Source organism: Chelonoidis abingdonii, chromosome 3, assembly GCF_003597395.2.
Source record: "Chelonoidis abingdonii isolate Lonesome George chromosome 3, CheloAbing_2.0, whole genome shotgun sequence".
NCBI lineage: Eukaryota > Metazoa > Chordata > Testudines > Testudinidae > Chelonoidis > Chelonoidis abingdonii.
Window position 1 is genome coordinate 175,921,514 of NC_133771.1, and position 13,459 is coordinate 175,934,972.

General features: G+C 42.9%; 1 protein-coding gene across 8 annotated transcripts in view; it reads right to left on the reverse strand.

Annotated features, from left to right (window-relative positions):
- HHAT (hedgehog acyltransferase) overlaps positions 1-13,459 on the reverse strand; it is a 406,300-nt gene that overhangs the window by 132,499 nt on the left and 260,342 nt on the right. For 7 of the 8 annotated variants that reach the window (XR_012655622.1, XR_004371388.2, XM_075064349.1 and 4 more), the window contains one exon: positions 7,988-8,132. Coding sequence is in view for 5 of the 8 variants with exons in the window: in XM_075064349.1 (XP_074920450.1) it covers positions 7,988-8,132 (145 nt within the window). In the remaining 3 variants the exon portion in view is untranslated. Of the gene's footprint in view, positions 1-7,987; positions 8,133-13,459 lie in introns of those variants that run through there. The other variant, XR_012655621.1, reaches the window with a different exon arrangement.

Here is a 13,459-nt window from a genome sequence, read left to right on the forward strand (position 1 = left end):
CTTCTTTTCAGTGTTTCTGAGGTAATTTTCACAACAGATTGTTATTTACAACTGCAAAAAAATTATTTATAAAATGCTAATGAAAACTGTTGATTAACATGCAATAATGTATCCTGTAATTCCTTTGAAGTAAAATGCAAAATAGAAAAATATGCTTTGCTGAAAATTCCTTGTCCAATGGCTAAGAACCCCAGGAAACAGTACTATGCTTATATGACAACAGGTAAATTCATAAATGTACCAGTTAGTAAAACAGGCTTCTGTACCTACTGCCAATATTTCTTGCAAAAAAACCAACAACACAAAACCCTTTACTTTCCTCATAACTTATTTATAATAACTGCTATTGTATAGTTGTTCACTTCTAAACCTGATTCCTGCCATTCAAAAGACTAGTCGAAAGACTGGTATCGTATTTGACTTAAGACCAGATACATATGGACACCTGCTTTACTGATCGTGCTGTAAAAGAAGGAATTGATGATTAAGGCTGTGAGTCTTTCATGGAGGTCACAGAAGTCACAGATTCCGTGACTTTCCAGGACCGCTGTGACTTCTGCAGCAGCTGGTGCAGCTGACCCAGGGGCCACCTGAGCAGCTCGGGCAGCCCCTGGGCCAGCAGCAGCAACTGCTGCTGGGACAGTCTTGGGCCACCACGCCCTCCTGCCCCAGCAGCAGCAGGAGTTTGGGTGTGGGAGGCGGCTCAGGGCTCAGGCAGGGGGTTGGGACATGGGAGAGGGTGAGGGCTCTGGGCAGCACTTATCTCGGGGGGACTCCTTGAAAGCAGTGACATGTCCCTTGTCTCCTCAGCTCTGCCCACTACCTCTGCCCACATGCACCACCCCTGCAGCTCCCACTGGCCATGGTTCCTGGCCAATGGGAGCTGCAGAGCCGGTGCATGGGGCGGGAGCAGCATGCAGAACCGCCTGGTTGTGCCTCTGTCTCGGAGACTTGGGACATGTTGCCGCTTCCATGGAGCCATGCATCTGCAGCCTGCCAGCACCGCCAACCCCCGCCCCCCAGCAGCAGCAAGGATCCGGGGCCACATGCTGCCACCTGCTCATCCTCCCCCAGCAGGAGTCCTGGACCACCCCCTCTCCCCAGAGCACCCATGGCACCCCTGGCCTCAGAGTACACGTGATGCTCCTGGGCCGCCCCCTGCCCCACAGCACCCATATTTTAGTTAGAGATATACAGTACAAGCCATGGACAGGTCACGGACCGTGAACTGTTGTTCACAGCAAGTGACCTGTCCATGACTTTTACTAAAAATACCAGTGACTAAAACGTAGCCTTATTGATGATCACAGAAATTCGGATGAGAACTGAATTTGACTTCTATCTGCACAGGGCAGAAGGTAGGAGCAGTACTGTTACCTGTGCAGATTTTAAATAAGTTTTACTTTTCACTAATAAGGGCAGCTGTCCATACAGGGAGTTGCTGAGAGTGCTTTTGTGGAGCAGCAATTCCTGCGACCTGGGTTCAATCCATTATTAGAGTTTACTCTAGCAAACTCCCATTTTAGACAATGATCGCTTGCTCAATTAGGACTTCAGGGTTGGGTCCATTAAAAAGTATCTCTAGTGTACTTTAATGAAACTTTACTACTTTAGGTTCTGATCCTGGAAATAAATGTACTGGCAGAGCTCTCTGCCTACATGGAGCTGCGGGAACTTCACTGATCGTCCACATGCATGGTTCTCTTTGCAAGACTGAAGCCTTACTGGCTAGTTGTCCTTAAATCTCAGAGATTCAATTAAAAATATTGAACTGCACACATACACAATTACTAGATTCACTGATACATTTTCACTTTGTAAAAGGATGTTGTAGGTCTTGCTTGGAATGCTTTCCCCACACAAACCAGGTGTAAAGATGGGGTTTTTTTCCATGCAATTTCTATGAAAATCAAAAGCTTAAGGTAACAGCCTCAATTCAGTTTCTAGAGAACAAGCATCCACAACACATACCCATTTTGGCAGCCTCAGCATATAAGCATAGAGACCAGCATTGAATAGGCTCAGCTCGTGAACTGCGTTCACAGCCCTACTGTTGTTCCATCAAGTTTAAGGCTGAAGTGCCATAGGCTGGGCAGTGCTAAGGAAGCCTGAATTGCAACTGCTTATGCTGTACCTGTGCTGTGGATAGAACATTTCAGTCCAGCAGCTTTCATACAAACTAACTCATCTATTTTAGAAAGTAATTTAAGAACAGAACTCCAATTTCTTTGAAGTAGCATTCTGATGACCATGATTAGATATTCTGCATTAAAGCCACAATTACAGGTTGTTAGCACAGATTGTCACACAGTGGGTGTTTTTTACATATCGCCATTCCAAGATTTATTTTACCTGTCGGACCTGACAATTCAGTAATGCCTGTAGTTGTAGCTTTAATGTCTGCATTGAAATATATAGTATTAAGTCATTCAGGTTCACCATTTACATTTTGAATAACTTTGCAAACAATCACCTCGTGAAGACAACAGGAGTGAGATTCATGTCTCCGCCCCCTTCTGTCTGCTGCCCACATAGGCACATACACAACGCCTGACTACTTAGTATTCTGAGGGGTCTGTAGGTAATTCACCATTCCTACTCCTGCACAGGTTGAAGGGCTAGAACATAGCTTCTCTAAGGATATGTCTACACTATGGGACTATTCCGATTTTACATAATCCAGTTTTATAAAATAGATTGTATAAAGTCGAGTGCACATGGCCACACTAAGCACATTAATTCGGCGGTGTGCGTCCATGTACCCAGGCTAGCATCGATTTCTGGAGCGTTGCACTGTGGGTAGCTATCCCATAGCTCCTGTAGTCTTCTCTGCCCCTTGGAATTCTGGTTTGAGATCTCAATGCATGATGGTGCAAAAACAGTGTCGCGGGTGATTCTGGGTAAATGTTGTCACTCAATCCTTCCTCCGTGAAAGCAACAGCAGACAATCATTTCGAGCCCTTTTTCCCTGGATTGCCCTGGCCGATGCCATAGCATGGCAACCATGGAGCCCGTTTTGCCTTTTGTCACTGTCACCGTATGGGTACTGGATGCTGCTGACAGAGGTGGTATTCCAGTACTACACAGCAGCATTCATTTGCCTTTGCAAGGTAGCAGAGATGGTTACCATCCCTACTGCACCGTCTGCCATTGTAAATTGACGATGAGATGACGGTTATCAATCATTTTGTACCGCTTGCAATTGGAAAGTGGTGATGACAGTTATCAATCATTCTGTACCGTCTGCTGCTGCCATGGGTAGTCCTGGCTGGCCTCGCTGGGGGCACATGGACAAAAATGGGAATGACTCCCCGGGTCATTCCCTTCTTTATATTTTGTCTAAAAATAGAGTCAGTCTTGCCTAGAATATGGGGCAAGTATACTAGAGAGCCAGAGAGCACAGCCACTCCGGGTCAGAGCCCCAGATATCCCGCAGAAATGATGAGCTGCGCATGCCATTCTAGGGGTGCCCCTGCAACAACCCCATCCCATTGCTTCCCTCCTCTCCCCAACCCTCCTGAGCTACCATGGCAGTGTCCCCCCATTTGTGTGATGAAGTAATAAAGAATGCAGGAATAAGAAACACTGACTTTTTAGTGAGATAAAATGAGGAGGAGGAAGCCTCCAGCTGCTATGATAGACCAGCTGCTAGCATAGAAGTACAGAATCTTTCTTTAGACATGAAAGGGGGGGGCTGATGGAGCTCAGCCTCCAGTTGCTATGATGACAAAGACGGTTACCAGCCGTTCTGTACCATCTGCCGGGGATGACTGGGATCATTCCCATTTTTACCCAGGCGCCCAGGCCACCTCACTGAGGCCAACCAGGAGCACTCACAGGCTGATGATGATGATGGATATCAGTCATATTGTACCATCTGCCACCGGGAGGAGAGGGGATGCTGGTGTTCAGTGCTGCAGCACCCCGTCTACCAGCAGCATGCAGTAGACATAGGGTGACATTGAAAAAAGGCGAGAAACGTTTTTTTCCTTTTCTTTCAGGGGGCGGAAGGGTGTAAATTGATGACATATACCACTGAAACACCTGGGAAATGTTTTTGACCCTTCAGGCATTGGGAGCTCAGCCAAGAATGCAAATGCTTTTCGGAGACTGCGGGGACTGTGGGATAGCTGGAGTCCTCAGTACCCCCCTCCCTCCCTCCTCCATGAGCGTCCATTTGATTCTTTTGCTTTTCCTTATGCTTGTCACACAGCACTGTGCTGTGGCCTCTGTCTATCATAGCCTGGAGATTTTTTTCAAATGCTTTGTCATTTTCGTCTTTCTGTAATGGAGCTCTGATAAGAACAGATTTGTCTCCCCATACAGTGATTAGATCCAGTACCTCCCGTACGGTCCATGCTGGAGCTCTTTTTGGATTTGGGACTGCATAGCCACCCATGCTGATCAGAGCTCCATGCTGGGCAAACAGGAAATGAAATTCAAAAGTTTGCAGGGCTTTTCCTGTCTACCTGGAGTGCATTCGAGTTTAGACTGCTTTCCAGAGCAGTCACAATGGTGCAGTGTGGCATACCGCCCAGAGGCCAATACCGTCGATTTGCGGCCACACTAACCCTAATCTGACATGGCAATACCGATTTCAGCGCTACTCCTCTCATTGGGGAGGAGTACAGAAACCAGTTTAAAGAGCCCTTTATATCGATATAAAGGGCCTCGTTGTGTGGACGGGTGAAGGGTTAAGTCGGTTTAATGCTGCTAAATTCAGTATAAACGCATAGTGTAGACCAGGCCTGTGGCTGCTATTTCAGACCATGGGTCAAAATAGAGTTCTTTACCTCCCTCTCCCTCCCAACCGTTATACAAGGGTTGTAACCCACTACACTCAAGTAACCTATGGCCTCCCCAGCCCACCCCAAATCCACACTGGCCTATTACAAAGTCCTGCTCCACAGACTGCATGGAATGTGGCGGTGCCCTCACTAGGAAGATATTCCATAGCCTCTCTTGTGCAGCCCCATCTCACGGTATACATGGTGCAAAGACTTGTTTGGGCTTTCCAAACTGGGGTGAATTTCTTGCAGATGTTAAAGAGGGACAGAGTGTGCAGATGACTTTTGATGTCATTTTTCATCCCAAATTAATTTAACATTTTTTCTCTTTTCAACCCAAAGCTAACAGTTATTGATTCCAACTGTTTAGAGATTCATCTAGCCTGTCTTAGTAGCACATCAGTGTACTCAAGTGTACTTCCCCCTCTCTCATCTCCACTCCCTGAGGACTCTCCTAAATCGGATAGTTCCCTGGACAGCTGTACAATATTCATTATTATCTGAAGCAAAGCCTACCAAACAATTTTGATTTTGAAGTCTAACCATTTGACTACTGTAAATTTGATCACTTAAGCAACAACAAAACAAACAAGAAAAAAAAATGCTGAGTTTGTACTAGAACTTTGGAAACAACAGAAGACAGGTGGCTTGAGCCCCTTTGTAAACATATCCCACATGAAGTTTGTTTGACCACTGGGATCACCTCCCATTTTAAACTGGACTCCTCTTAATGTTCTAGTAACAACACATTCCATCCAGAGTTCATCAGTGCCACAAGGAAAAAGAGAAAACCACACATGGAAACATCACACTGCTGGTATTGCACAGGACACAAATGTACAAAAAGGGAATTTTCCAAATAAGTCAAAAACATTCAGTGTTAAATCTCCTACTTTACACATTTAATCACAAAAATTAGAGACTAAAAAGACCCTTCAGGTCACCAAGTCCATCTTTTGACTGACACAAGAATACCCTGACAGCGTATATCATAATGCTCTGTTTAATCTTGATTTAAACATTTCGAGGGATGGGTTCATGTGGGATCTAAATTATTTCTCTTCACCCTTAGAGTCTACACTCTAAAAATATTTGTAGATGGTTAGGTCTCCCATAAGTACAACAATTTTAATTATTTTAATTATTTTAAATTAAACAATGAGAGTTTGAATAGCTCATCTTGATTTGCAATGGAGAAGGCAGCACTCAACACAAGATATTTGTTCAGTAGCAGGAAGATGTGGGAACAGATAAAGAATGAAAGGTCAGCAAAATTTAAGACCACTTTCTGTTTTTGGTTTGTTATCCACCTTTGTCAGTGCAGTACAGTTTTTAGACATGTTCTGTAATAGCAAATACTCATAGCCATGTGCATGATACCAGAATACGGACATGAAACACGTGACACTGAATTTCCTAACAGAAGTGTCAGCTCTGTGAAGCAAAGTTTCTAGCTTCTTAAAAATAAAGATAATGTGATTAAATTAACACGGAAAACAAAGTTTTGAATTATTACACTAATTTGTTATTCCAAACCTAGGCACTCTATAATATCTCATTCTGTACTGATGAAACCCCCTCTGAGCTAAAGGAACAATGATGAACCAAGGACTAGAAGATAAAATCTTTACTAATAATAAACAAAAAGAAACAACGAAAGCCAACCTACAATCAATTCTATGTTATGAGAGAAGCCTTCAGAAGATGAAAATACAATTTTGTGTAAACTGCTAAAGCCTTCTCACGAATAAGGGTATATTTTAGTTCCAAAGGATCTTTTATAAAACCTCTACAGCAAACTATAGACATGGATGAGCTTTCAGTAACTATTACTTGTAGGAACAGAAACCATAGTGTATATTAATATTCAGATAACAATAAATAATTCTTCTAGCAACTCTACCTTTTTCAATGTTTTTGTCATATTTCCTTAGTTGTGCTTACATTGTTGTTTGCAGTGTTGTTGTAGCCGTGTGGGTCCCAGGATATCAGAAACACAAAGTGGTTGAGGTAATAAGCTTTTGAGTTACACACGGCTGTTCTTCCGAGCTGAAGAAAAGCTCTGTGTAGCTTGAAAGCTTGTCTCTTTCACCAACAGAAGGTGGTCCGATAAAAGATATTACCTCATCCACCTTGTCTCTGTAGTTGTACTTACACTGACCAAGAAAAACAACAAATAAACAAACTAAGAGTTAATCAGATAGTAAATGAACCCTTTCAACCTTTTCCTTGAAAATATTAAACAGCAAGGATGCAGTGCATTGTTGGCTTTATGAGTGCTGTCAAAATAATAAAAACTAAATAACGTTTCACTACATTTTAGTCTAAAATATTTATGTTACCTATCTTCATGCAATTTGATTGTGTTTAAGTTTTGTGGATTGATTTCTTTTTTGGTTGCCTTTACAGAGACACATTCACTGAACATCATATGACCCCTGAACAAGTTCACTCTGTTAAGATGATTCCTAAGCGGGCTCTTTGAACTAAGCTGGGCCCTAAGTTAAGGTAAAAGAAGGGCAGGAGAAAACAGCACAGGCAGAAGCCATTTTCTACAAGTTCCAGAGAAGCACGAGACAGCAGTGGGCTCACTGAGGAGCTTATGAGTGTAGGAACCTGTGGGTACTTCCCTCACAAGAAGAATCATCCCTTTATAAATATCAGCAGGACATCCATCCAGGCAGATCTACCACAAAGGCTTTTGATTATCACTGCTCAGCTCTGACTGCATGGTAGCACTAGCTGGACACAGATCCTTGATCTCACTTTGTTCATGGGGTTCCCTTCATAGAGAGCACGCACTGCATTGGATTTGGTGGGATAGTGTTTGTATTGATATATGTGATGTGTTAATGTTAAAGTTGAGAGGGCGGAACTTCCAGCATGGCCAAATGATCATGCCATGCCTATTTGTTCATGAGTGTCAATCCAATTCTAGGAAAGCCTGGCACCCGGACAGGGGAACTATCTCCTTCAACCTCTGATGGCAGAGGAGAACTGATACCTTAAGTGAAGGAGAACAACTATTATACAATCCACTTATAATTATTTAGATTCAGTGGCCCAGATTCTGATCTCCGTTACACTGTCAAGAGAATTACTTCAGCTTTTCACAGGGGTATTGAGATGACAATCTGACCTCTCAATCTCGAAGCAACATTTGAAAGCCTTATCACCTAGAGCATATCGAAACAACTTACCTTCCACAAAAATCCTGTTCCAGTAGATTTTCCCAACTTGATTTCCTCCAAGAAACACTAGATTGGATAAAATCAACATTGAAGTGGAAACAGCTGCCAGGGCAGCATGAAGTCGACGACAAATTCTCGGTGAGAAAAAACGACCCTGACAAGAAACGAAAAGAAAGATAAGGTTAACACCGAGTTAACACTCCAAAATTACAGAGAAACTGTTGTTGCAATAACATTTTTACAACTCTCATTGGAAAATGCAAGGTAATGATGGCAGATAAGCATTCAGACTCTAGATCAAATCATTATGGGACAAATCCTGAAGTACTTATACTCTGGCAAAACTTCCACTAAGCTGACTGGGAGTTTTGACTGAGTAACGAATTCAGGATTGGCCTTACAGCTTTAACAATTATTTCAATGTAACAGATCATTTTTAGTTTTCACTATCTTCCTTGAGGCATTCTGCCCGTGAGTTGAGCAGCAAACACACCTTCTTATATGGCCAATGGTATTCAATAGGTTCTAATAGCCAATTGGTTTCAAAGGACCAAAGTGATTCTGTCCAAATATAAAGGATTTAAAGAGCCACTAACATTTTCGATAAAGTAATAACAAGTTCACTTAAGCATTTGCTTACAGATGCCTCAGTTAAACCAGAATTGTTTAGTACAATAAGTTCCCTTATAAAAACAACAAATATTTTGATTGGAAAGTGAATTAAACTGTAAGTTGTGACATCACTGCTTATATTCATTTCAGAGGTGAACCTAGGTATTGTATAACTATTTACATTGGCAAGACAGTTTTCGCCATTGATCTTAATGCAGCATATAAGTCAAGTTAACCACCACAATAACCTTGGAGCAGACTACATACTGTAAATTAATACTGGCTGTACAATTTTAAAAAGTTTTGTCCTCCTTTAGGTTTCAGCCAGTAAAATGAATTACAAAGATAGCATTATGGTAAATGAGATTAAGAAAGCATACTGTATAGTTATAGTGTTGTATAAGGAACAACATATATTGTACACAACATTTTCAGGTTCCAAAAGTATCTTTATTTAGGGACTCATCCTCTCAGAATCTGAATGCTTCTTGCAAAGTAGTGAACATTCCAAACTCCCATGAGAGTTAAGGAAACTAGCCAGGAAGGGTTCAGCCTCTCACAGCTATTCAGATCAAGTCAGGATGTTGTGGCAAAGGGTGCTGAGTATTTTATTACTGTAGCAACAACAAGAGCATTAATTTGTTTATCTGTAATAGCTGTATTGTACCAGAATTAGTGCTCAGACACCAGAAACATGGACCTTGTACAAAATGGTCCCACAAATTTTGCTAGGTGACTGCTAGCTTTGTAAACATCAGAATAGACATCTGCAGATGACTGAAAACGAAGGCCCAAAAACTCAAATAAATATACAGGCCTAAAAATGTCATTACAATGTATTTCTGAACAGTAACTCTTTTGTAACCTGCATGTTTGCCAGTCTAACGTATATCAGCACTATTCCGCAAAGAAATGCTGGCATATATTCAGCTGAAAAAAAGTGAGTCAACACACCCACACCCACAACAATGGAACAATGAGATTCAGTGTGAAATGTACCCAGTAATAGTGAATTTCCCACACAACTCCAGGGAAAATATACACTGAATATAAAGGCTGGGATATTCCTTTGAAAAAATGAGCCCAAAACGAACAGAGGGAAGTGCGTGGACTACAACAATAGCCCCAATACTGAGAGTTACTTAATAAAATAATATTTTAGGGATGTTAACCAATAATAGAATACCATTATTTAAATATTTTTGGATTTTTTTACATTTTCAAATATATTGATTTCAATTACAACACAGAATACAAAGTGTACAGTGCTCACTTTATATTATTATGTTTATTACAAATATTTCCACTGTAAAAAACAAAAGACAGGATTTTTCAATTTACTTAATACAAGTACTATAGTGCAATCTCTTTATCATGAAAGTTGAACTTACAAATATAGAATTATGTACAAAAATAACTGCATTCAAAAATAAAACAGTGTAAAACTTCAGAGCCTATAAGTGCGCTCAGTCCTACTTTTTGTACAGCCAATCACTCAAACAAACAAGTTTGTTTACATTTGCAAGAGATAATGCTGCCAGCTTCTTGTTTACAATGTCACCTAAAAGTGAGAACAGGCATTCGCATGGCACTTTTGTAGCTGGTGTTGCAAGGTATTTACACGCCAGACATACTAAACATTTCTATGCCCCTTCATGCTTCGGCCACCATTCCAGAGGACATGCCTCCAGGCTGATGATACTTGTTAAAAAAATAATGAGTTAATTAAATTTGTGAGTGTATTCCTTAGGAGAGAATTGTATGTCTCCTGCTCTGTTTTACCTGCATTCTTCCATAATACAGTATTCAGTACAAGTCATGGACAGTCATGGCCGTGAACTGTTTACTGCCCATGACCTGTCCACGACTTTTACTAAAAGCACCAGTGACGAAAACGTAGCCTTAACCATGACTCCTACATTATGCTCTCTCTTCCTCCCTTTCTCCATCACTCTGTCCTCCACCATCAAGGGTGAAAAAATGCCAGTGGCTCAACACTAGGGTGACCAGGCAGCAAATGTGAAAAATCAGGACAGAGGTGGGGGGTAATAGGAGCCTATATAAGAAAAAGACCCAAAAATCGTGACTGTCCCTATAAAATTGGGACACTGTACAGCAACCACAAACAGTAGTTTAGCGCAGGAAACCAAGAAGTGTAAAACTGTAGGGAGACTTGAGATAGGCAAAATAACACCCAAATTCGAATTTGGCCAAGTCTCTCACCAAAGTAATGATCAGACCCAGTGCTGCCTAGTTTATGAGATCTGATAGTTTCACAACCCAAGGTGGCATGACTATAGCATGTATAACAGCCTCCCTTAATTAAAACAAACATACAATTATAGGTTTGAGTTTATTTATAAATAGAATGGATTATCCTTACAGAAAGGAAAAATCAATATGTACTACAGACAGCTTGTACTGTTTAAATATGTGTTTTTGGTCATTTACAAGATATAAGAGCATTTCAGCACAGAAACAGTTGCTTCATTGAACTATTTTAGGGCTATGCTGTAGCTAATTTTCATTATTCCGCTAGGAATTGATTCACAAAGCAGTAAAGATTTTCTTGGGAGTGTATGAACTTTCTACACATCGGTAACAAAGATAGAAAAATCAAACTGTTTTTTTTAAACGTCTCATGTCATGCAGAAAAATCCAATTATGAAAGTACCCGAGCAGCTATTGTGTCCAAATTAACCCAGTGGAAGCAGTAATTTACCAATGAGAAAGGATTGAGGTGAGTCTTGATTAATAGCAGTAATATTTGTGATTTAAATATTTATCATGCTGTTGATTGTTCTCAAGATCTGACAGTTTGTCTCCATGAAAGCTATTTCAAAAGCTCTTCTCTGGGCTGTTTCACTCTCTAGATGATCAATTCTACTGCTGCAAGAAAAATGCCAGCAGTTACTCTAAGGCCTTGGCTACACTGGAGAGATGCAGCGCTGGTGGTGGGTTTACAGCGCTGCAACTTACTCACCATCCACACTTGCAAGGCACATACAGCGCTGCATCTCCCTGGCTGCAGCACTGGCTGTACTCCTGCTCTGCCTTGGGTATAAGGATTGCAGCACTGGTGATGCAGCGCTGCTCCGCAAGTGTGGCCACCACAAGCGCTGTAATTGGCCTCCGAGGTATTCAGAGGTATCCCAGAATGCCTGTTCAGCCACTGCTGTTTTGTTGTGAACTCCAGGCTCCCGGAGCTGCTAAAAAACAAACACAGCTCCTTTGCTTGAGCAAAGGCAGGCAGGGGAATTCCTTTGGAACGTTCACAGCTTGATAGTGTTTGCTTGAGGAGAAAAGCAACATGGCGGGGGGGCGAGGGGGAGAGTCCGTTTTGGTGCAGCTGCTTATCTAGTCTCAAGGCTATTTGCATTTAGTGAATAAAAGAGGGGTGGGGGAAGGGGTCGAAACTTTTAAAATGATTGAAGGTTGGTGCTGTGTATTTTCCAGTCCTTAGAACTTGCAAGGCAGGGAGCTGACACAGTGTCACCTCCAAAAATCCACTCTCTCTGTCTCCCCCACACTCCACCCCACCCCCCCTCTTTTGAAAAGCACGTTGCAGCCACTTGAACGCTGGGATAGCTGCCCATAATGCACCACTCCCAACAGCACTGCAAATGCTGCAAATGTGGCCACATTGCAGCACTGGTAGCTGTCAATGTGGCCATACTGCAGCGCTTTCCCTACACAGCTGTATGAAGACAGCTGTAACTCCCAGCGCTGTACAGCTGTAAGTGTAGCCATGGCCTAAGTTCTGACTTCAGCCCTATAGTTTCTTTGGAAGCTGGTGTTCAGTTGTGGAATCTGAAATCCTCATCTCCCCCTTTTTCTGCTGCCAAGAAAAGTGTTATTTAATGAATTGTTTGGTGTTTAAGTTACAAAAAAGTTGTGGACATTTGACCAAAAATCTTACATTGGCATCCATGCTCATTGGCCCCTTTCATTCACGGTCTGGAGTCTATAGCTGACTGCCCCTACATTTGATTTATTTATCTATTTTTCCAATCTGTAAAGATAAACCTATCATGGCCTCTAAGCATATACACAAAGAACTACGATCACACACCACTCAGATACTCTGATGGGGCCCAGAAACACAAAGTGCAACATTGGAGAAGCGTTTGCAAATGTTGCTTTAAGCAACTTCTGCACTTGCCCTGATCCTTGGCAGTCTGTACTCCAGTCCCTGGTGTAAACAAGCGCAGCCTAAACCTCCCTCTCAGCCAGTCACTGGGAAAGATGAACTACTACTGAACTCTGTTGGGTCAAGGTAATCTGAGCGTAGCAACTATTGATAGATTTGGCTCAGCATAACTAGAGTTGCCAGGTATCTAGTTTTCGGGCAGCGCCTGTGGACAGGGCAGTGCGCAGAGCCACCTGGCTGAGCCTCCATGTAGGAGCTGGGGGGTGACATGTCGCTGCTTCCAGGAGCTGCTTAAGGTAAGTGGCACCCGAAGCCTGCACTCCTGACACACACCCCATGTCCTAACCCCCACCCTCCAAACCCCTCAGTCCCAGCCCAGAGCACCCTCCTGCACCCCAAACCCTTCATCCCATGCCCTAACTACTTGCCCCAGCCCTGATCCCCCTCCTGCTTTCCGAACCCCTTGGTCCCAGCCCAGAGCAGCCTCCTTCACCCCAAATCCCTCATCCCCGGCCTCACACCAGAGCCTGTACCCCCAGCCAGAGCCCTCACCTCCCACAGCCCAATCCCCTGCCTGGAACCCCCTCCTGCACCCGATACCCCTCATTTCTAGCTCCACACCAGAACTTGCACCCGCACCCCAGAGCCCTCACCCCCTCCTGCACCCCAAACCCCTGTGCCAGCCCGGTGAAAATGAGCGAGTGAGGGAGGGTGGGGAA